The 22,841-nt window shown below is 52.4% G+C and overlaps 7 protein-coding genes across 7 annotated transcripts; 4 read left to right on the top strand and 3 right to left on the bottom strand.

The window, feature by feature from the left end:
• Window positions 1-1,241: 1,241 nt before the first annotated feature.
• BDW74DRAFT_187317 (uncharacterized protein) lies at window positions 1,242-4,100 on the top strand (the record flags this gene model as incomplete). Its single annotated transcript, XM_073731452.1, has 2 exons — window positions 1,242-3,513; window positions 3,627-4,100. The coding sequence occupies 2 exons, from the start codon at window positions 1,242-1,244 to the stop codon at window positions 3,722-3,724; spliced, it is 2,370 nt and encodes a 789-aa protein (XP_073587493.1). The 3' UTR covers window positions 3,725-4,100.
• Window positions 4,101-4,649: 549 nt separating this feature from the next.
• Window positions 4,650-7,619, bottom strand: BDW74DRAFT_173998 (beta-mannosidase mndA; the record flags this gene model as incomplete). The annotated part of the gene is made up of 4 exons (XM_073727923.1): window positions 4,650-7,164; window positions 7,211-7,291; window positions 7,338-7,344; window positions 7,391-7,619. 4 exons carry the CDS (start codon window positions 7,617-7,619, stop codon window positions 4,650-4,652), a joined length of 2,832 nt encoding a protein of 943 aa, XP_073587492.1.
• A 478-nt stretch (window positions 7,620-8,097) lies between these two features.
• On the top strand, window positions 8,098-9,361 carry BDW74DRAFT_145292 (class I SAM-dependent methyltransferase). Its single transcript, XM_073723186.1, has 2 exons — window positions 8,098-8,331; window positions 8,398-9,361. The coding sequence occupies exons 1-2, from the start codon at window positions 8,148-8,150 to the stop codon at window positions 9,156-9,158; spliced, it is 945 nt and encodes a 314-aa protein (XP_073587491.1). The 5' UTR covers window positions 8,098-8,147; the 3' UTR covers window positions 9,159-9,361.
• A 61-nt stretch (window positions 9,362-9,422) lies between these two features.
• On the top strand, window positions 9,423-11,439 carry BDW74DRAFT_73006 (uncharacterized protein). The gene is made up of 2 exons (XM_073733564.1): window positions 9,423-10,127; window positions 10,184-11,439. The coding sequence occupies exons 1-2, from the start codon at window positions 9,687-9,689 to the stop codon at window positions 11,141-11,143; spliced, it is 1,401 nt and encodes a 466-aa protein (XP_073587490.1). The 5' UTR covers window positions 9,423-9,686; the 3' UTR covers window positions 11,144-11,439.
• Window positions 11,440-12,122: 683 nt separating this feature from the next.
• On the bottom strand, window positions 12,123-13,326 carry BDW74DRAFT_73001 (nicotinamide/nicotinic acid mononucleotide adenylyltransferase). Its single transcript, XM_073733563.1, has 3 exons — window positions 12,960-13,326; window positions 12,624-12,897; window positions 12,123-12,570 (listed from the first exon to the last, which is right to left on the bottom strand). The coding sequence occupies exons 1-3, from the start codon at window positions 13,262-13,264 to the stop codon at window positions 12,292-12,294; spliced, it is 858 nt and encodes a 285-aa protein (XP_073587489.1). The 5' UTR covers window positions 13,265-13,326; the 3' UTR covers window positions 12,123-12,291.
• Window positions 13,327-15,368: 2,042 nt separating this feature from the next.
• BDW74DRAFT_173994 (HECT-type E3 ubiquitin transferase UFD4) lies at window positions 15,369-21,202 on the top strand (the record flags this gene model as incomplete). Its single annotated transcript, XM_073727922.1, has 7 exons — window positions 15,369-15,658; window positions 15,719-15,813; window positions 15,894-16,546; window positions 16,606-18,253; window positions 18,308-20,749; window positions 20,802-20,951; window positions 21,006-21,202. 7 exons carry the CDS (start codon window positions 15,369-15,371, stop codon window positions 21,200-21,202), a joined length of 5,475 nt encoding a protein of 1,824 aa, XP_073587488.1.
• Window positions 21,203-21,695: 493 nt separating this feature from the next.
• On the bottom strand, window positions 21,696-22,544 carry BDW74DRAFT_173993 (PaaI family thioesterase; the record flags this gene model as incomplete). Its single annotated transcript, XM_073727921.1, has 2 exons — window positions 21,696-21,722; window positions 21,777-22,544. 2 exons carry the CDS (start codon window positions 22,542-22,544, stop codon window positions 21,696-21,698), a joined length of 795 nt encoding a protein of 264 aa, XP_073587487.1.
• Window positions 22,545-22,841: the final 297 nt, after the last annotated feature.

The following is a 22,841-nucleotide window of genomic DNA, read 5'->3' as shown; positions in this document are numbered from 1 at the left end:
AAAGCCTTTGTAAATAGCACAAGCCGGCATCGAACCCAGGATCTCGAGATCGCGATTTAAAAAAAAAAAAAAAAAAGTAGCTAGGCTTCTCTCTGATTGAGCGTGTCGTTGCCGGGTATACCCCAGATACCAACTAGACCATCTCTAGGGACCCAACAATGTATGCTTCTACTCTGGTATATATCTAGTATATTTCCTTCTATGGAAAGCCGGCTTTACAAGGGGATCATCTCATAGGGATTATTTACTACAGTCACAGAGAATGACATCTGCAGTCTCTTTCTCTGACATCCAAATGTTACTCACTCTTGCTCTGACTCTAAGTTTATATTTTTCGACTTTTTCTTGCTGTCCTTGTCGTCGCCGATTCCTCCCATCCGTCTAGCTCTCCCCGTCGCTTTGATGATACAAAGCGACCTTACGGAATCGATCTTTCGAATCCACCGTAGGGATTAGGACGGGTTTATCTGCTCTCCATGCACCGGTCGTTGTCCCATCTAGCATCGAAGGTTAGGAAGAAGATCTGCCTATTATCCATTGATCATTCTACAGACTTTGGACGGGATATCAACAGCAAATGGGCATTATCTAGGCACAATGAATGCCAACCCGGCAAGACAACCTCTCCTAGTACAACCACTAAAGAAGACAAACATGGCTAGACACTAATTTCGCCTTTTACACGGGAACGAAACTTGAGTGCGATGTTAATACCTCGGTGCTCTTGTATGGAGATCCTGCAAGATGAAGGCACAAAAATAGTTCGCCCTAGTTAACTAATAGGGCATGGCAAAAAGCGATTAAACCCCTTGACTCTGCACTGCCCGCCAGGCACCACTCGTGTGGCACGTCGACCAATTGTACAACGCGCGATACGAGATCCGTCCCTGTTGCCGCCCTTGCCTTGCTTAGCTCTGGCGGTTAAGGAGTACAAGAACCAATCAGTGCGGTTGCCCAGAGGCTTGGTATACAAACCGAGAGCTCAACCTGCCTTTTTCTTCGACTCATCGACCATGCTTTCATCAGAGCCTCTCGCGCCGCTTGGCATTGACTATCATCTTTCCTTCGCTATAAGTAGCCGCCATCAACCCTGCATTGTGACAGTCCTTCTTCTTGTTGTTTTTTCACACCAGTGCCTTACATCCGACTTCCGGGCATGTGAGAGTAGGGATTAAAGAATGACTTCTTCCGAGCGCCTGCTGGGCGGATCAGGTCTCGACAGGGAACATGATGGGGTTGAGATGGGGCTGCTGGCGAGGGAATTTTTCAATCCAGCTTACAATACCAGCACTCAGCCCTTTGACCGCTACGCCAAAGCCTCCTCGCTAGCACGGTACGTCCCAGAGCTGGATCCGGACAGCCCGCGCGGCAGGGAAGTGTGCAGCACAACAAGCAAACGGACCGCGATGCTCGCAATTCAAATCGCCATTTCTAGCCTCACTGTCGCCCTTATCATCGGCCTGATGGTCTGGGCGGTCGTGACATACCCACCAAACACCCGCGGCGTGGGCACGTTCTCCGTCGGCAACTGCACCACTACGACGCGGCTAAACAGTGCGCTGCACGTCGCGCTGAATATCCTTGCGTCCCTGTTCCTAGGGGCGGGAAACTACTGCATGCAAATTCTTGTAGCGCCGTCGAGAGCGGAACTCAACAAGGCGCATAGCAAAGGCAAGACGTTGGAAATCGGGGTGCCGAGCCTCAAGAACCTGCTTTCTATTGGGCGTATCCGGGTAGCGGGCTGGGTATGTATTGGGGTGTTGGCGACAATTCTGCACATCTTTTGGAACTCGACAATATTCACGTCGCTGCCGATTGCGGTAATACCCAGAGCGCTTGTGACTAATGACTTTTTTGTTCTTGGTGAAAATTGGACGGCGTCTGATTCTCTAGCGCGCTACGACTGGTGGGAGCCCTCGCCGTGGTATGGGACCGAGTCGCGGAACAAGTCAATGATTTACGGCCTGCAAAACGCGGCAATGGCCGGGGCCATGACGTACCTCAACACAACGGCTTGTGTGCAGCGCTACACGGACCCCATGAACGCCACTGGCTCGCTGATCATCGTAGCCCGCAACATCAGCAGTGCGCAGAACAACGGCTCGTCGCTCATCGACGGCTGGGTCTCCGGCTGGGAAGCATGGGAGTACTCGGCTTCGTGGATCTGCCGCGCCTACCAACCCGACCCGACGGGGTTCCGCAAGTGGGCGCGATGGGGCGACTGGACGGACTTTTGCAACTGGGAGTATGCGAAGGATTTTGCGGGAAATTGGACATTGTCTTATCCGGTCTGGATGCAGGTGGATCATTGTCTTGTTGGGGAGGAGGGTGATAATGATGAGCGGTGCGGGTTGCATTACAGTGTGCATATTGTGGGCATTGTGCTCGCCTGTACGGTGTTAGGAACGCTGATGGTTTGCTGGTGTGCTTGGTGGCATTCGCGAACGCAGAGGGGAGACGAGAAGAGTTTGAATAGGACGATGGTGACGATGGGAGATGCGGCTGAGAGCTTCCTTGATTGTCCGCAGGGATACATTGACGGAGAGGAGCACTCACCATTCCAGAAGCCTGGGACTGTCGCGGTAAGACTGGATATATGGCGTCCGAGAGGTGCAATCGCGTGGTTCAACGCAGTCAGTCTCTGGATCTGGGTCCTATCCCTTACCCTATTTGCCATCGCCATCGCAGTGACCTCCCGCTCCGTAGCCAGCTCCATCCGCTGGGTCGCCAACCAAGGCGTCGACATCTGGCACTTCAAGTTCCGCGCGCACCCGGCAATGGTCGTGCACAAGCTGCCCTTCAACGACATCTCCGGCCGCGACAACCGCTCCTCGCGCGGGCTCCCATTGCTTCTGGGCCATATCCTGGTAGCAAACGCCCCACAGGTGGTAATCAGCTTCCTATACATCTTCTACAACAACTTACTCACGCGACAGCTGGTGGCAGCCGAGTGGGTGCGATTCCTCCAAGAGAGCGGGAAGAAGGGGCTGCGCGTGTCTTCGCCAAGGGGGATGCAGCGGTCCTCGTATTTCCTCTCCCTGCCACTAAGCTACTCCGTCCCGCTGATAATCGCGTCCATCGGCATGCACTGGCTCATCTCGCAGAGCATCTTCGTGGTGCAGGCGAGTGCGTTTGCGCCGGGGAGGGAAGACACCCGGATGCCGCTGTTTGATTATCCGGGTCGCGGATACTCGCCGCTGTGGTCGGTTGTCGCGATTGTGTTTGGCGTTGTGCTGGTGGTTGCGCTCTTGCTTGGGTCTTGTTTGAGGCGGTACCGTGGTGTCCCTAATGGGTTTGTGCGGATGGGGTTCAATAGCGGTGCAATTCGGGCTGTGTGTCTGCGACCACCGGAGGACACGGATGCGGCATTCTTTCCGCTTAGGATTGGAGTCGTCAGCTTTAACCCCAGGGAGGCTGGGAGGATTGTGTTCTCCACTGATACGAGGATGCGCGTTCCTGAAGATGGCGCGTTGTATTGGCAACCGGTTTTCGTGCCGCGGAGGCCGTTTTGGCGTAGGCTTGGACTCCCTCCCTGGGGCTGGAGTAGGTGGTTTAGAAACCGAAAGGTTATGGCAGGGTGAGAGATGCCTGGTGTCTGCTTCTGTACTACTCTAAATGGACTCAAGGGCAGTCCGCGACTGCTCTTGTATCATCATATCGTGATGCCTCCAGTATAAGCAGCATCACCCACTTGCTCTTCAGGATCGTCCTTTTGTCGGATTGACTCAATACAATGACGATCGACGGTCGAGCGATCCAATCAAGATTCGCTCCTCTCCTTGACCATGCTATACGCGTGTAGAACGGTCGCTAGGCAAGGGGTCTATCGGATCCAACCCTCCAATACCAGAGGCGGCAAAGACCCATGCAGAAAGATCAGCTACTTCAGAGGATGGATTCTTTGTATTGATTCCGCGGACCTTTCTTGTTTTGACGTATCAAGCGTCGGGGACGAAGGAAGCGGCGATGGCGAGGGCGGCATGTAGAAGGCGTGGTTCGGAGGCGTTAGAGTAAGGACGATGACGGCCAGACGTCTGGTGAGCCTTGAACGGGTTTCCTTAGAGGTAAACGACATAGCCTGCTCCTTGGGGGGCGAATTATGGATTTGAAGGAGAGGCTACACGGAATGGGCGGAAGCTACGACGAAGGGAGGAACCCAGGAACAGTGCAAAATGGTAGAAGGAAGAGTTGTGAAAGATTCGTGGCCAGTAGGGTTACCTATCAGGCGTTTTAGATGGAGAAACAAGATCATTGAAATTGTAAAGAAGTGCTGAGACGGGCAAGCCAGTGTTGGTAGGATGGGTGAAGGGGCTTTTATAATTTGCTTGTGCGTCACTGGATTCGGTTATTATGTGCTCAAATGAGACAAGAAATGACACTCCATGCTCGAGCTCTAATTCTTTCCTTAAAGGGTGGCACGTGGAGCGCCAAATCAGGCGCCAGATGTCCTCGATCAATAACCGCCTAGGACGTGTTGCGAGGACAGGAGTATCAAGCCTCAAGCCGTAGACCTAGGATGAGAAGGGAAACATCTTTGGATATTGCTACCCTCATCGACTCCCTTCCTGCTATATGCTACCTGCCCTCGGTCACTCTAACCGCCGACTAAATCCGTCAATGACATTTATCAGTCTGCCCTACCCTTTACTCTACCTATTGTTTTGGTCCCAGAGACTCCTAACCGTAACTTCCTCCTGCCACGCCCAGGCCCCATCCTCAGGGCCATCCTGAACCAAAAACTGAATCTCTTTTTTCTGACCAGGGACGAGCAGAAACGCATTCTCAGTAAAGTATCCAACCAAACCAGCGGGATAGTCGAGCCATGTATAGAGGGACACCCCAGACTTCGCTTCGACGGTGAAGGTTCCGGTTTCAGCGTCGTAGGAGAGCTCAACCTGCGGATCGACAAGGACCAGGTCCTTCGGGAACGTTGGGGTGAAGTAGTTTTCGTGAGTTAGTGTGGTGGTCTCGTCGGCGTTCGGGAGGTGAGCTTCGCTTGCGAGTGAGAGAGTGAGGATTGAGTTCTCTGAATCAGCAAGATTCAGGTCATCGATATTTGTGCTGTAGATCCTTGTAGTGTTGAGCGCCCCGACGGTAAATTCAAGAGTCGTCGGTGTACCGGCATTGTCGGTAATCTCCTCTCCAGCAAGCGTTGACCACCTCAGGTTGACAGTCCCCGAGGCATATTCCCAGAGATCGGAAGTTATATAAATCTCCAAATCACCGGTGGTATAATTCCAGAATGGAGAAACAATAATCGGCTGGTAGATATCACGCGCAACATAGTGCAGTACCTTCCAGCGCCCATCATACTCAATCCCAGCCCACGTAGGCGCCTGCCAGATATCCTCTAGCTGCCAGTACAACGAGCCCAACTGCCGCTCCGGCATTCCGCTTCCCCTCCGGTAGAACTGTATCTGAGATTTATAGAAGTCGGCTTGGAATAGTTGCGTCGCGAAGCACCATGCACTAAAGTTCGCCACAGGGTCTGGGTTCTCCGGAATCGGATAGTAACGCTCTACACCCAGCGTCATCTCAGCCATGCCTCGCAACGCGTTGTGGCTTTGGCCATAGCCTTCTGACGGATAATGCCGGTTGCGGAGGACAACCGTAGTGCTGTTGAAGTACAAATCTTTAGGGTCGACGACCTGCTGCCATGTTTGTAGACTGGGCATGCTGTGAAAGCCGAATTCGTTGGCGAAACGTCCAACTGGGTATCTAGAGGAATCAAACGAGACGGCTGTATTGTAGTTGTAGTAGTCCGTATCGCCGTAGTAAGAGCCCTCCTCGGTCTTCTCGTATCGCTGGGTCATAGGCACGGGAGCGGAAAGGTTGACGCTCAGATACCCTTCGGTAGTGCTGCTGGGGGAGTATGAGATTGACCGGCTATTCTCGTAAACTAGCGGTAGAATGAGACTGATGTACAGCTTTTCGTACTCGGCGAGATACTTGGGGTACTGGTCCGGTGCGGCATTGCGAGTCATTGGAAGCATCAAGCTCTCAATCTCGTTCCCTCCCGCCCATAACGCCAGAGATGGATGATGGTTCACTCGTCGCACGTTGTACACCACCTCCTCGGCTACGTTGCCCAGAAAGTCATCATCCACGGGGTACATGGCGTCACTAAATTGAAACTCACTCCATATCAGAATACCTCGTTTGTCCGCCAGGTCGTAGATATAATCAGGCAGATATGCGCCAGACGACCAGATTCGGAGCATATTCTGATGACCCGCGACAACGGCATCAAAGAGTCGACTCATCTTCTCCTTAGTTACCCGGGGCCAGAATGTATCAGGCGGGATGAAATTGGAGCCTTTGGCATAAAACTCCTTCCCGTTGACTTCAAAGTGCCAATTTGCACCGGGGGCAACGCCTTGGGCTAACTGAGTGTCTGTGATATTTCGCTGATTGAGGAAGATGGTTCGGAACCCTGTCCTCTTTGTGACTTGAGCTACCTGCTCTGTCGGGCTGTGGACAGTAATCGTGATATTGTACAGATTTTGGGCCCCAAGACCCGATGGCCACCAGAGCTTTGGCTCTAAGTCGCTAATTATTGTCATACCCGTTATAGTTTTTCCAGTGACGATAACAGAGTCGGCAGTCTGGCGCGCAAGCGTTTCACCAGATTCGGTGTCCTTGATTTCGATCGAGAGTTGGCTCTCAGACGGTAGACTACCAATGAAGTCTATGCTGGCATTGACAACCCAGCGTTGACTCTGGTCAGGAGGGAGGTAGTTGATGGCTCCTTGTCTATAAATATCCAGGTCCGTGTTCAAGACGTAAACTTCCTCAGCCTTTTCCAGCTGGACAACATACGCCGGTTTCCACGGACCAGAAGGAGCAAAGGCAGGTCCCCAGTCCCAGCCAAAGTCCGACTGCTGCTTGCGCATAAGCCAGCGATTGGGTAGTTGCGCAGTCAGTTGGACAGGCCATACTGGCGTATTCGGATCGGCGGCGATTGCGTTCACAGTCTTTGGGGCGCTTGCAAAATCAAGGCGTATAACTGGGTCTTCGGTACACTCCCTTAAAGACGTGGAAACGTCAAAGAAGTATTGACGGAATTGGTTGTTCGTGGAAGCGATATTCTTCCCACAGAATGCGACGGTAGCGAAAGTGTCGAGGCCTTCAAACACAAGCCAGGTCGACTCGTAATCTTCAAGCCTGATAAACGTTAGTATGATTGTTCAATGCTTTAATAGTCACATACAAGTCCGTAATGGGATCACTTGTATATGTCCAGTCCGCTTGGTGCACCCATTGAAGGTCGATCTCATTCAACCCGTAATAACTGCCGAGGATGAGCCACTATCTCGTCACTAACGCAGCTAACTTACGGGTCATCTTCTTTGGTCAGAAGACTTGAGATTGAATGGGTCAAGGACCTTACCGATCACACCTGCTTTGAACAAGTCTAGATGGACCTGAGAAGGCAGAGAACCTGGCACCGTGGTATTGAGAGCTGAACTAGAGAGTGTCCATTTCACGTCACTCAAATCGATTTGTCGCCCAAAGTTGCTGGCCACATCAGATGCTAAAGCAGCTTGCGTTGTGAATTCACTAAAACGCATCATGGGTATTTGCTCCGTGAGGACGGAGGACAACTGAGAAAACCCCATTCTGGTGGCTTAAGATCGCAGAATATATATTGGGTAACAGTGTACTGAGTGAGGGGGTCAGGAGCAACGGTGGTCCAGAAGAGGGGAAGTATTGAACGTCAACACAAGGTCGTTCCTTGCGTCACTCACGCTGCAGCAAAGAGGAGGTGGACGAATGACTGAGCGCGGTACATTGAGCGTTGCATTTCCCCAGACCCCGGAAGCCGATCATAAGCAAGAGTTGGTGCTGGGCATCTCAAGGGCTAGGATGAGCCGACTGTCAGATTAATACATAAAACAGTATACCTAAACTTGGAGTACTAGAACTCCTACAGAGTAGAGACCTGGAATGAGATTGTGATGGACGATTGATAACTGGGCCGGCGGGCTTGGGGATTGTTGCCTGACGAATTATCGATGCCTTAAGGCTGCAAACAATTTCCGCGTCGGCAGCTGGGAACAGGGAACATCCTTGCGGAGACTCGATTTCCAACTCCGCCACGACCTTCCTTCCTCCCAACCATACCTATCCCTGAAAAACACACCATCATGTCATCTATATCATTATGGCGAAGCTTAAGACTTGCTTCCAGGCGTCAATTCGCCGTTCCCGAGACCCAATACCGCTGCCTTTCCTGCTCCATGCGGACCCAGAACCAACCCAAGTCCGACAAGGAACGAATGACACACTTTGGCTTTGAAAATGTACCAGAACACGAGAAGGAGTCAAGAGGTATGCTCTACGCGCGCAGCGCACAAATATACCTTGGTCTCCCCAGCTAACAAATGTCACTCTTAGTCGGCGCGGTCTTCAGCTCAGTCGCCTCATCGTACGATACCATGAACGATCTAATGTCAATGGGCATCCATCGCCTCTGGAAAGATCATTTCGTCCGCTCCCTCAACCCTGGCTCTGCTCTTCCTTCGCGCAACCCCGAATCAGCCGAGAAAGGCTGGAACATCCTCGATATTGCGGGCGGAACCGGTGACATCGCATTCCGCATGCTCGACCACGCGACGAACATCAACCACGACCACCACACCCGAGTAAAGATCGCCGATATCAACCCGGACATGTTGGCGGAGGGCAAGAAGCGCAGTATTGAGACACCGTACTATAACACGGATCGGCTATCGTTTATGGTCGGCAACGCGGAGCACATGCCCTCGATCCCGGATAATTCAATTGACTTGTATACTGTGGTTTTCGGCATCCGAAACTTCACCGACAAGCAGGCGGCGCTGGTGGAAGCGTTCCGCGTGCTGAAGCCGGGTGGTGTCTTTGCGTGCATGGAATTCAGCAAGGTGGACAATGCTTTGTTCAACGCGGTATACAAGCAATGGAGCTTCAGCGCCATACCTTTGATTGGCCAATTGGTTGCGGGAGACCGAGAGAGCTACCAGTACCTGGTTGAGAGTATCGAACAATTCCCTACTCAAGAGGAGTTCCGAGGGATGATCCAGAAGGCTGGCTTCATGATCCCCGGAAGGGGCTTCGAGAACCTAACGGGAGGCATCGCCGCTATCCACAAGGGTATCAAGCCGTTGTCCCGGGCTTAATCGACCCCAGGCGGGGTTATACCTTTATGTATACTACTATATAGAAGTGTAATATATGGAGTTGGATTCCATTGTGTTCATGGTCTGTCGGGTCAGCTTCTCCGAAGGATCGATTGTTATCGCCGAGTGGGGGACGAAAATGATCGACTTAGCATCAGAATCGCCTCCGATGAGGTGATTCCCCCATGATTCCAGACGCCGGCTTAAGTTTTTTTCTGCGCGAAGGGGGACTGCTAACTATCTAGAATCATCATATAATTGACTTATCCCCTGAAACTACATTTTCCCGATTATTGAGACCCCAATCGAGTTATCAATCAGCGGAATTTTTTCTTTATCTGGCCGCATCCGATCGCTCTCCACCCACTCTCGTCCCGGGGCCCTTTGGCATTTGCCCCTCCTCCACTTCTGCCTTCTCCGACGCGGCATTGACTTGAGACCTTTTTCTCAGGTCTCCTCCCCTGGGAGACCAGCTGACGGACCATCCTTTGACCTTCTCACGCCGTGTTCGAGAATGCCATCGTGACAATGGGGCTCCTTAAGCAGCAGTACCGCATCCCGCTGGCCTCCGCCATGCCCGCCTCAGGCGCATCCATTCAGAGTGCCTTCGCAGCGCTTCCCATGACCCCTCCCGAGCCTGCGGATGGCGTTCTGGCACCTCCGGGTCTGATTTCCAGGGACGCCGCGTCCGTAGCCTCCGCTATCCATGTTATATCCACAGAGCGCGCAGCCCTCGCGCATTTGGAGCGTCTTTATCAGACGGATCATCTAGCTCAGGAGCATCTTTCCCGCGCAGTCGATCAGATTACGAGGACGATTCGGGATGGGGGGAAACTGGTTGTTTGCGGGGTGGGCAAGAGTGGGAAGATTGGGAAGAAGCTCGAGGCGACGATGAACAGCTTGGGGATATACAGCACTTTTTTGCATCCTACGGAGGCGCTGCATGGGGATCTAGGGATGATAAGGCCGGTGAGCAACTACCTATCCGGCTACTTTCTTGACGATGGCTAATTGGGACCATACAGACTGATACCCTAATCCTCATCTCCTTCTCCGGCCGTACACCAGAGCTACTCCTCTTGCTCCCTCATATACACCCAACAGTCACCATCATCGCACTTACATCCCACCTCCACCCATCGACATGCCCGCTTCTCTCCTTCCAGCCTCTGGACAAGGGGATTCTTCTTCCAGCGCCTATCCACGAAGACGAAGAAACATCGATAGGCGTATGCGCCCCGACATCCTCTACAACCGTCGCCCTGGCCCTCGGCGACGCTTTAGCAATAGCCACAGCCCGCAAACTACATACCGCACCAGGCCGCGGGCCAGCAGAGGTCTTCAAGAGCTATCACCCCGGCGGCGCAATCGGGGCTGCGTCTACTGCTTCCACGCCGCTGAGCATGAGTTCCTCCGGCGTCTCATTCACATCGAACCCGTCGGACTTCCTCCCGGCGCCAGTCCGCCAGCCCCAACCCCAGCCCCAACACAACCGGATATCCTCCCTCCCAGACACCGAAGTCCCAGACGCAGCTCAAGCACAGTCCGAGTCCGACAACGAGCCAGAAGAGTCAATCCCACCACCCGACTCAATCGCTAACCTGATCACCGTCCCGCTCTCTCAAATCGCAACTCTCGCCCCATCAAGGTCAGCGGGTAACCCCCGCCTCCTCGACGTCCTCCTCACAGCAATCCAGCACCCCGACGCAAAATCATGGGTGTTCGTTTCCCCCGACCATTTGATGGCCCCGCGTCAGCTCCGCTACCTCTCTTCAAACGGCTACGTCGACATGGACATCTCGTCACTCAGCAGTCCGTACATCGCGCACCGCAAAGACTGGACGTACATCACAGACGAGTGTACCATCGACGAAATAAAAGAAGAATTTGGCCTGAACACCGGGAAGGTTGTCGCGGTGGTCAGAGGCCAGGACTTTGATAATGTCCTGGGTGTGTTTGAGATTGAGGATCTTTGGGAGAGTTGATCTGCTTGCTTAATTGTGCTGCCCTCGCCCCAGCTGTGGCTCCCGTCTATTACTTGCCCTGAAGGCATCTTTTTTGCTTCACCCCTACTTTGTGTTCTGATGATACTTCCTACTGCGCTTTACACCTTGCATATTATGTTACCTACATATCTGGGCCTTGGCCCTTTTGTCACGATGTACATGACCTCCTTATTTATTTACCTCCGCGGGCCTGTCTATACTCTTTTGCCGCCCTTCGGCTTTCGCCGATCCGCTTTTCGCCACTGTCAATGCGACCTGGGATGCTACATGTGATCCGCAACGTCCATAACTTTTATCTAGACTGTTTCTCTTTATCTTTTTATCTAGATAGAGTATTGTGGCGGATAACCCGTTAGATTTTCGTTCTCTAACATTTATTTTTATTTGAGGAGCAGGGCTGACCTAAGTTGGTGCAGAGATATATTTTGGACATACTTCGGGGTATAAACGAAGGCGAGCTGTCACTGGATGAAAGAGATCTTTGCCACGCATCGCCACCGATACTCTGTATACTTACGGAGTACTTCTTGTTTGCTTGCTAAGCATATCTCATTTACTGAAAGCTTGTATTCAAAAAAGGACCCCTTGTATATACATTCGCTGAGCTGATTCAGCTGTGGGTCTAACTCTACCGGACTCTATCTGATCGCGATATCGATACATGAAACATGGGAAGGGTATAACTTCATCGACAAGGAAACGGAAATGCAAAACGCTTTGACATAATTGGTGATTCGGATGTCCGCTTGATGACTGCAAGTAAGCAGCGACTGGGGCGGATGTGCCCATTTGAGACGTAGTGGGCTGTGGGGTTGAACTTTAGGGGTTTTCCGGGCTAGGCTACCTGGTCACGGCTCCTAAGCTTTGTTGTTGGCGCATCAATTGGACCTGTCTTCGGCAATGGGCGCAATTGAGACGCTTGAACCCCACGGTGGCATTGTATGTCGGCGCACTTTGAGCGGAAATAGCGGTGCAAAAGACCGACACGCATGTCGTTGTCGAGATCGGCAATAGGTCCAGAAGAAGCGCAAATGGTGGGTTCCCGCGCTATTTTGATAATTTCGTAAACCCGCCTAGTTGTCATTACATCGTCAAGTGGCATAGCTGAAGAATATCGAGAGAGAACACTAATTTGATACCGCCGACTCCTCTTTCGCTTTCCCCTTGTCGGCCGTTGGTTGTGTCGTACCGTCATCCATGTAGAGGTTGTTGTCATAGATGTACTGAATGACCGGGTCGGGAATCAGATAGCGTACGCTCATATCTCGTCTAAGAAACAGGCGGATCTTCGTGCTGCTAACGTCATTTTGAATGAGCTGTTGAATGACGTGAATGTTCTTCTTCCACGGCTGCAAAGCCGCGAGCGCCTCGTCGATGTCTGTTCCGCTTCGCTCAACAATAAAGGTCTGGAAAGTGAATTAGCCCACGCGTAGGTCAAGCTGGCTCCATGAACACATACTCCGTACTGTCCAAGAATGTGATCGAGATCCTTCTCACTCCATACTCCAGGCGTAGACATAGTGTGCACCAAATCGGCTCCGGCCAACAGCACAACCTGGACCCGCTTGCGAGAGCCGTCTCCGGTATCGATTCCGTTTCGGACAGTGTTGATCTCGTAGTCAAAGTGGTCCAGTACAATGGCGGTCGGCTGGTATTCCTTGTGCATCGGCTCCCACGTATCCACCATCATCCAATCGGACGTCTGATCCACGGCTCGTTGGCACATCGCGACTCTGTGAGCAATTTGAGTTAGCGAGTGGTAATAATACGAAGCTAGGGCAAAGGATGTTCTAACCTGTGATCAGCACTGGCAAGACCTGCCTTGCGGTAGGCGTCCGACACCGGCGAAAGGTAACCTCCAATGATTTCGAAATCGGTGCTGAGCTTGACGTAATCGGCGGCCATCTCAAACATGCGCAGATGCAGGAATGTAATAGGAGAGAAAGAACCACAAGCTATAAGCAGTAGCGGCGTCTTTTCCGGGTCATCCATCACGCGCTTGAGGCGGTATTCTGGGAAAACGTAATCCTCCGTGGGCGTCGCTGGGGCGGGAGGCGTTCGGAGGGCATTGTTGCCCAGTTCTTGAGTAGCATCGCTCATGGTCCTCACTTGTCTAATGTATAACTGTGTGGTGTGTGTAAATGGAGAGCGAGAGGCAGAATGTGTCACTTGAGGAAGAAGGGAGGCATGAAGTTCAGAAAGAGGGATGACTGAGAACAAAAGGCTGGATGCGGGCAGTTGAAAGGTTAGTCAGCCGCCCGTGTGGGGGAAGAAAGAGGGGATTTTCACCGGGTGGCTATCGGCCCTGTTCCCCTTCTGGCTCTCGGAGAAGCATTTAGGATCACCTCATTCTGCTGGGTATAATTATCCGACTAGCATACTCAGGGCATATAGTTATGCCTACAGACAGCTGTTTTCTTGGAAATGAATCAAATCTCGCGAGCCTCTAGCCGTCCCAACCGCCCTGGTACAAGAGAATGCACGTGACACTACCTACGACTGTGCTGGCCTGGAGAACTTGATATCGGAGTATACTCCGAGGTTCTGTCCCCATCACGGAATTCCAGCGTTTAAATAGCCGGTGAGAACTACTATATGCCCCACCGAGATCTAGAAATGCATAATTTATCCTAAAGTGTTCTACGTTGTTGGCTGGGAGCCTGGTCTTAGCTCTCTTCAGGAGCGTCAATCGTTAGGAAAGCAGGCTCCCTATGCTTGGACATAGCCATTCTTGAGAATCCCATAATTCACTGGCCGGCAAAGATTCTCGTATACGATTTTCTCGAGACTGGTCCGTGGCCCATCTGCAGATGCCCCTGACTAGGCTCGGTGCCCTGCTAATCATCGGATATACCCCTAGGTGTTTCACTGAGGGCCATCTCTGTGTAGACACTTCGAGGGCGTGCAATATTGGACTAGAATGGTGTTTCTCGATGCTAGGTTTGATCGTTCAGTTGTTGCTGTCTCTTGTTCATGGAGATCGCTTGTCGCCCATCGAACGCCTTGGGTCACCTGACGATATATGAATCCTGGTCAACCGCAAGGTTGATCAATCGCTTGCTTGATAAACCTAAGGAACCAGTTGGCCTAGACCGGAACGGAAGGAAACAAAGTATGAGCAGCGCAAAAGCTTGACGACAGTTGAACTTTGGATTTGTTAGGATCAGCGAATACCTATGGCTGAATCTCGGAAATCATTTTCGAACAGCGTCTCTCTGTATCATATGGGGACCATGGTCGACAAGAGAGAAAGGCAGTTTAACAAGCTCGCAGATATGGTTCTTACAATGTAGAAAGATAATAGAGAACTATCGAGGACAATAGAGGAGGTGGTAGTTGAGGAGCGAAAGTGTTGTAGTGGTTGCGCGTTGGAGTGGTATAGTTCTCCGGACTTGGGGACTCTCATCGTCACCACCGCCGAAGCCAGCTACGGGACGGTAAGGACTCCCGACTACTCATCGCTTCATCCATCTCTCCTTCACTTGTGCACCGCCTCGACTACTCGCCCGGCGGCCGCATTCTTCACCCGTCTCGTCACCGTCTACACCAGACCTTCTTTCAACTTTGTCTTATTTTTACAGCTCACCTCTGCGGTTTCTCATTTCCCGTCGATTCGCTCGCCAGGCAAATCAGTCACCCCTCCTGCCCCCCTCAAGCGAACGACTGGCACACCCTCACGTTCAACCGGCTGCACACCCATCACAGAACAACGGATGGCGGGTTTGATGGGCGCTGAATGACGAGCGAGCCCTTCTGCCCTGCTCTCGGTAGCAATTAACATATGGCCAGGCAAAGGCCCAACATTCACCGCCAGGACCCTCTTGAGGAATCTCGCGCACTGCCTTCGTCTGCTGGTGCCTCCCCTACTGCCGCCAGGTACATACTAGATCCTCTCTCATTCCTACCCCACGTTGGTCTCTTTCCTCCGACACTCTGTGTTCCGTTCAGTCCCTACTCCCTACACTCTCCCGGTTCCCCAATTTCGGTATCCCGCCGACAAGGACCCGGCAGACAACTGCTGGGCGCTCTCGTGAGAGTTTTCAGAAGCCTGAGCACTTGAGATACCTGTCCTCCGTGGATCCATCCCCTTCTACATGCAAGTCTTTTTGACTTGTTACGAGTTTCATCTTTCCGCGATAACACTTTTGCTCAATCACTTTTGATCCTCCATCTTCTATCGTGCTCGTGCAGTGCTCAGTTTCTCATGTCATCCAGAATTACTCGCTCGGCCGCGAGATTAGCCGCAGATTCTCCCCCGTCCGCCGGCTCCGGTCCCTCTTCCCTATCCCCCGCCGCTGGTTCGGCCCCATCTAGAAAGCGAAAGGCACCCGCGCGCCGCGGTCGATCACCGGACCCTTCGGAGCGGCCAAACAACCCTCAATCGCCTCATCGGAAGTCGAAGCGACAAAAGCGCGCGGCTTCACCTAAAGCGACCAACGCACCCGCAGCTGCTCGTCGCGGTACACGGAACGCCCCAGCTATGTCACACCCTGGGTAAGTTAGAGTTCTTACATGTGGAGAATGAAATTTGCCTAAGTTGTTCCATCTCCGCAGCCCCTCGTCACATCCCGCAGAGGAGACCTCGAAAAAGCCTGCGTCGCCCCCACAACAGAGAAGGAAATCTAGTCGGCATAGGAAAGTGTCTCAAGGTAAGATATCATTGTTATCGGCGTCCTCCACCTACAGTCGTATCTATAACCATATCTATGTACTAACTCTTTTTACCAAGATCCCGCTTTAGCTACTCAATCACCTCCCCCGGCCCGACAGAAGAAAAAGCGATCCTCCAGAACCCGTCCGGATGTCGCGATGAAGGAAGCGGAGGAGGAATTGGAAGAACACGAGAAGAGCGAGGAACATGAGCCTTCACCACCAAGTGACAGCAATGACGGCACGAACCCATCGGGTCTTGATGACGAGGACGATGAGGAGGATGATGGGGACCTCTTTCATAACAGTCTGTTTGGGGCACGGGGATCCCTTGGACTGCAAAACACCCTTCGCGCCCTCAGCGGTATGATGTCGGGCATGTCATCCCGCCTGCGAGATATTCTGCAAAATTTGAGAATGAAGGATGATCCGTCCGTCCAACTTATCGCCCTTCAGGAGCTCTCGGACCTGTTACTTGTATCGAACGAAGACAACCTATCTGGCCAGTTTTCTCCCGATCCTTACGTAAAGGAGCTGGTGTCCCTCATGCAGCCCAATGACTTTGGCGAAGAAAATCCTGAGATTATGCTGCTCGCCTGTCGTTGTCTGGCTAATCTTATGGAGGCGTTACGTGGCTCTGTGGCTAATGTCGTCTACGGCGGCGCTGTTCCGATTTTGTGCCAGAAGCTCCTGGATATCCAATTTATTGACCTCGCCGAGCAGGCACTCAGCGTAAGTTCACTCTGGCAATGACTCTCTGACCTATTATGCCTGTGCTGATATGATGGCAGACTTTGGCCAAGATCTCGGTAGACTTCCCGGCGTCTATTGTGCGTGAAGGAGGGTTAACGGCATGCTTGACGTACCTCGACTTCTTCCCTACAAGCACCCAGCGTACTGCGGTGACAACGGCTGCCAATTGTTGCAGGAATCTGCCTCACGATTCTTTTCCCGTTGTTCGAGATGTCATGCCCATCCTCTTGAATGTCCTCTCTAGCAACGACCCCAAGGTCGTGGAGCAAGGCTGCCTGTGCGTTTCTCGCATTGTGGAAAGCTATAAACACAAACCAGAGAAATTGGATGAGCTAATTAGCCCTGACATGCTGAAGGCCGTATTGCGTCTGCTTCTGCCGGGTACAACAAATCTCATTGGGCCTCATATTCATACTCAATTCCTCCGAGTCTTAGCTATTACGTCAAAAGCCAGCCCGCGGTTGTCAGTGGAGTTGTTGAAGACAGATGTGGTGGATACGCTTTACCAAATCTTGACCGGCGTCTCACCCCCAGAGAATCTTGAAGACCAAGCCGTTAAAATGGATAGCGTTCTCGTGATGCAGGCTTTGATCCACCGACCGAAGGAACAAGTTACTGAAACTCTCAATGTAATTTGCGAGCTGCTACCAGGTGTTCCCGAGCGTCCAAGTTCCCAAGGGGATGTTGATCCGGAGCCTCCTACAACGTCGAGTTCCAAGAGGTCGTCTAAGGGCTCCGCAGAAAAACGACGGTCTCTGCTAATGGGCTGCAAAACCGAGCTTAGACGATTCGCCTTGGTCCTGCTGCCCACTCTCACTGATGCATTCGCTAGCACGGTCAACCTGGAAGTGCGTCAAAAAGTTCTCGTTGCGCAGCTCAAAATGTTGCAAAACTTGGATGCCGCTCTCATTGAGGAAGCTCTTCGGTCCGTGCACTATGCCTCCTTCCTCGCAGCCATATTATCCCAGAAAGATCACCCATCTCTTGTTTCATCAGCACTTCGCTGCGCGGAGCTTCTTTTCCAGCGGCTGGAACATGTCTATCAACATCAGTTCCATCGTGAAGGCGTCATCTCTGAAATCGTAAAGCTTGCGAAGGAGCAACTCTCCTCTGAGAAAAACGCGAAGCCTGCCCACGATTCCCTTGCTGGCTCGATTATGGATACATCGGATGATACGCATCAGGGAATGAGCTCTACCTCAGATTCCGCTGGTCACGCCGAAGGAAACCCGGATGACGAAGATAGTCAGGATGGCAATGACCGTGATAGCCAAGACGACGATGCCAATGAGTCGGAGGATGAGGACGATCAGGATGAGGATAACGACGATATTTCTGATTCCGAGAGCTCGTCTTCGTCCGGCCGTGGCATTTCTTCGAGCATGGAGGATGTTATGAATGACTCCGTAGTTCGCGATGCACGGGTCTTTATGGAGCAATATGAAGCTAGTCAGGGAGGGGATATGCGAGAGAAAGCCATGGAAACTCTTTCGCAACTGCAAGATCTTGCTGGAGAAATTGAGGCCTGCTACTCTGGCCCTGTTGATCCTAATGTGGACGGACTCGATCTATTCCGCAAACTTGCGGCCTACTTCGAAGGCGATGCGTTGGAGAGTATCACCAGCTCGGAGCTCCTCAACTCGGGTATCATCAGTACTCTACTGACTATTTTCGACGACGCTACGTGTGAGTATAACACTTTTCCTGGGTCCGAATCGACACTAATAATCGGAACTATAGCCACTTCGATGCGCGAAGCACGCAGCGCTTTCCTCCAGGCGTTTATGGGCTCGACTATCTCGGAGAAAGCGCAAAGTCAGAGCACCGCCACAACCCCCTTTGGTGTCCTGATAAATAAACTCCAGGATCTTCTTAGTCGGACCGAGCATTTTGAGGTGATGACTGTTGGTCACAACTCACTGGAGAACACGCGTAGCAACGCGGCCTACATGCTTGGGAAGCAGCTTCGGCTCAAGTTGGTTGCTGACGATGATTCTGATATCCCCCGTTCCTATCGGAACATTATGGTCTCTATCCATGCGATTGCGACCTTTAAAGCCTTAGATGACTTCCTGCATCCGAGAATCAGCCTATCAGATCGACCAAAGACATCTCGCAGCCGGGATACAATCCTTTCGCAGATCGCGAATGCAGCGCGCTTGCGGGATCAACTCGCCGAAGGTCGCGGCTCTAATGGTAGCGATTTCACGCGAGCTTCCGGGAGCAGCAGGCCTGCCCATCGATCCGCTGATACAGAGTCGAGGGCTACCGTCAAAGAGAACTCAGCTGGTGGGCCAGACGTGAGTTCGAAGTCCAAGCGGCCGAATCAGGAACCTGATGACAATGAGCGTGAGGATGAACCACTAGAGTGTGCCGATGAGCGCCATCTGAGTGAAGACGAGAATGAGGATGACGACGAAGGCGAGGACGAGGAACTAAATGCCATTGTGGACGATCTTGAAGATGAGATGTCGGATGAGAACGTGCATGACCCGTCGGCTGTGAACATGGAGGTAGCGTCATCAGGCAAGGTGACTGCGCGCAAAGAAGACGGTACCAGGGTATCTACGCCGTCGCAATCAACACCCGTCTCCAAGTCCACGTCCGGGCCTCGCCGGTCTTCATTGAACACCCCGAACGGTGGCCCGCTGGCCATGGCTGGCCGTCCATTTTCCTACGCTGCCGTCATGGCTTCTCCCCCGTCCGATTGGCATATTCAATTCAGCATCGATGGCGAACCTGTGTCTAGCGACACGACAATCTATCGCGCTGTTCATCACAATCGTCGACACCTAGACCCTAACGGAAGGAATGTGTGGTCTGCGGTCCATACAGTCAGCTTCCGGAGGGTACCTGGCCCGCCGCCGGCAGAGCCCTCTACTCTCACATCCAGTGCGTCCGGATCGAGTTCGCAAGACGATGGCACCGGGATGCCGTTCTCTCTCAACCAAGATGAAACTACGGCCTCGATCTTGCGTCTGCTCCGTGTCCTACACGCCATGAACACCACTCTTGACGATATTCTTGCGGAAACCAAAGACCTCATTGCCCTCAAGCCTGAATCTTTGGCTCAATTCATCAACACTAAGCTTACCGCGAAACTCAACAGACAGCTAGAGGAGCCACTGATTGTTGCAAGTAGCTGCCTGCCCGACTGGAGCGAAGACCTTGCACGCTCCTTTGCCTTCTTGTTTCCGTTTGAAACCCGCCATTTGTTCCTTCAGTCTACCGCCTTTGGCTATTCCCGAGCGATGATGCGGTGGAACAACTCTCAAACCGGGGATGACAGCCGTCATGACAGGCGAGACGATCGGCCAATGCTGGGTCGTCTGCAGCGACAAAAAGTACGAATCTCCAGAAGTCGCATCCTTGAGTCAGCCATGAAAGTCATGGAACTATATGGTTCGTCTCCAAGCGTGCTCGAGGTTGAATACTTCGAGGAAGTTGGAACGGGTCTAGGACCAACTCTGGAATTCTACTCGACAGTCTCCAAGGAGTTTTCCAAGAAGAAGCTGAAGATGTGGCGAGAGAATGATTGTGCAGAATCTGGAGAATATGCGTTTGGCGCCCGTGGGCTGTTCCCTGCTCCCATGAGTGAGCAGCAGGTCTTGTCAGAATTTGGCAAGAAACAACTCCAGTTGTTCAAAACTCTTGGCAAGTTCGTCGCACGGTCCATGCTGGACTCGAGAATCATCGACATCTCATTCAACCCCGCTTTCTTCCGGATCGCCGACACCTCTTCTGCGGTAGCACCTTCGCTCGGCACCGTCAAGGCTGTCGATCACGATTTAGCCAAGTCGCTGCTTCTGCTCAAGCGCTTTGCCAATGCCAAGAAGGCCGTCGAGGCGAAAAATCTGTCTAAAGCCAAGAAGACGCAGGCTCTGACGGCGATTGACGTGGATGGTGTGCAGGTCGAGAATTTGGGGCTGGACTTTACGCTTCCAGGCTATCCTACTATCGAGCTGATCACGGACGGCTCCAATATCCCGGTGACGATCAACAACGTTGATCTGTATGTCGACAGAGTAGTGGACATGACCCTGGGCAGCGGTGTGCAAGCCCAGGTAGAAGCCTTCCGGACCGGATTCTCACAAGTCTTCCCGCATTCCGCCCTGCAGACATTCACACCGAACGAGTTGGTGATGTTATTCGGACGGGCCGAGGAAGATTGGACGATTGAGAGTAAGTTGCTTTAACTCCAGGTTGTGGAGCCCTTTACTAACGTCGCTATCAGCCTTGATGGACAGTATTAAAGCAGACCACGGCTTCAACATGGACAGCCGCAGCGTGCGAAACCTGCTTCAGACGATGAGCGAACTAGACCCTCAACAGCGGCGAGACTTCCTTCAGTTTGTTACTGGCAGCCCCAAACTGCCCATTGGCGGTAAGCATTCTTGATGTCTAATAATGAAAGAGTATCCACTAACTTCCCTCCTAGGCTTCAAGAGTCTCACGCCTATCTTTACTGTTGTTTGTCGCCCCAGCGAACCTCCTTACCTACCCGACGATTACCTTCCCAGTGTCATGACTTGTGTAAACTACCTGAAGCTGCCCGACTACAGCACCTTGGACGTCCTCCGGGAGCGACTGTCTGTTGCTATCAAGGAGGGACAGGGCGCCTTCCATCTTTCTTGATTCAGGCCGTAACGCCTCATCTACCTTCGTTTCTCTACATCAGCTCGCTCGACAGGTGGAAGTGTAGCTGTGAGGCGAAAAAGCATACCCGAATTTGGAGACCGATAAACCAAGAGGAGGAAAATCCAGTACTCTGGGATGAACCATGATGAATGTTATAACTAAATTCTTTTTTCTCTTAAACCTCGAAATGGAGGCGATCATGATGATAGCATGTGAAATTGTTTACACAGGCGAGTTTCTTGCATTCGGGTGTCATTCCATTCATTCATTCTTCAAACTTAACGCCTCGCTGTCTGAATCTTGAGCTTGGGAAGGAGTCTAAAAGGGGTTTCCAATCGATCGTATCTAGATAGATATACTAGTTCTTCAGCTTTATGGTAAGTGCGCTATGTTATTAAGGTATAAGGTTTATCTATGTCTATCGGTCTATCTCTATGTCTATATTCTATACGCAAAAGTCACGAATCATGGGTATCAAGCAAGGTAAGCCCTAGTTCCGATAAACGGGCACCATCGACTAACATTGATTAGCATCAACTCCTAAACAAAACAAAGGGAGAAATCAACATACCTCTGCAAACTTCGGCTCAATAAACAGCGCCCTCGCCTCAGCGACCAGCACCGCCTCCTCCTCACTGCTCGTCCTAGCAGCCAGCATCATCCTCATCGTCCCCTCAACCCACGCCTTGCGCCCCTCAACCTTGACCGTCTCAGCACGCAGCACATATACCCGCCCCGGCAGCGCCGGCTTCCGAAAATCAACGTTCAGATTCGCCGTCATGCCCGTCCCGCTCCGGAAAGACTGCGACACGCAGTGCGCGAACACCTCGTCGAACATGACGGAGAGAAATCCGCCGTGGATGTACCCCGGGTGACCGCACATGTCGCGGCCGGCGTGGAAGACGGTTATGGCGCGGCTTTGGCGGGGTCCGTTTTCTACTTCTTGGATTGAGGCTGCGGCTGCGTGCGAGGAGAGGAATATATACGGCGCGGATGTGAGCTTCGTTTCGCCTGATAGTGTCCCCGCCACGAAATGTGAGGGTTGCAAGTGTGCGGGCATGCTGAGGTGCGGGCGGGTTTCTTTTAATGTTGGGTCGCGCCGGAGGAGTTGGATTATCGGGTGTGTGCTGAGGTCTGTTGCTTGTTTTGGGCTTGTGGGCTTGGGGCTGGGTGTCGCCGGCGCGTGTTGGAAGGATGGTAGGGGTGTGCTCTTCAGCGCGGAGGGAGTTGCTTCGGTTTGTGCGGTGCGGATTGCGGTTGTGATAGGGGATGAGGTTCGGATGACTGATGGTGTTTGTCTGCGCAGGATGCGCGCGAAGGATCGTGGGACGGAGGCCATGATTGTTGTTGATGAGGGGTCGCAAATTGGAATGGGTACAAGGCCGCTGGTATAGAGTAGACGGGAAAGGTGTGGAGGGTATGCTGTGCAGCGTTCTTCGTGCTCAGTATGTTCTCGCTGGTTTGCGCCGGGCAACGAGGATTGTCGGTACGTTCTTCAGAGGGTAGTCAAGCTCCGAGACTGAATGGAAGTTCTGAAGCAGAAAACAAGCTGCATAAAAAAGTTTTCCGAGCATCGGGATGGAATCGGCACCAAGTGGAGCTGTGCCTTGTTCTCGGGTCCAGATCTTGACACTTA

This window comes from Aspergillus multicolor, assembly GCF_047715735.1.
Source record: "Aspergillus multicolor strain CBS 133.54 unplaced genomic scaffold BDW74scaffold_3, whole genome shotgun sequence".
Taxonomy (NCBI): domain Eukaryota; kingdom Fungi; phylum Ascomycota; class Eurotiomycetes; order Eurotiales; family Aspergillaceae; genus Aspergillus; species Aspergillus multicolor.
This window is presented reverse-complemented; position numbering and strand designations above follow the sequence as displayed.

Excerpts from the sequence above, each read along its gene's own strand:
- BDW74DRAFT_73001 (XM_073733563.1), bottom strand. The coding sequence starts at position 13,264 with ATGAGCGATGCTACTCAAGAACTGGGCAACAATGCCCTCCGAACGCCT. Across the intron at positions 12,898-12,959 it reads CTTGCCAGTGCTGATCACAG|AGTCGCGATGTGCCAACGAG; the intron begins GTTAGAACATCC and ends AATTGCTCACAG. Across the intron at positions 12,571-12,623 it reads ACATTCTTGGACAGTACGGA|ACCTTTATTGTTGAGCGAAG; the intron begins GTATGTGTTCAT and ends TTCACTTTCCAG.
- BDW74DRAFT_145292 (XM_073723186.1), top strand. The coding sequence starts at position 8,148 with ATGTCATCTATATCATTATGGCGAAGCTTAAGACTTGCTTCCAGGCGT. Across the intron at positions 8,332-8,397 it reads ACACGAGAAGGAGTCAAGAG|TCGGCGCGGTCTTCAGCTCA; the intron begins GTATGCTCTACG and ends TGTCACTCTTAG.
- BDW74DRAFT_73006 (XM_073733564.1), top strand. The coding sequence starts at position 9,687 with ATGGGGCTCCTTAAGCAGCAGTACCGCATCCCGCTGGCCTCCGCCATG. Across the intron at positions 10,128-10,183 it reads ATCTAGGGATGATAAGGCCG|ACTGATACCCTAATCCTCAT; the intron begins GTGAGCAACTAC and ends GGGACCATACAG.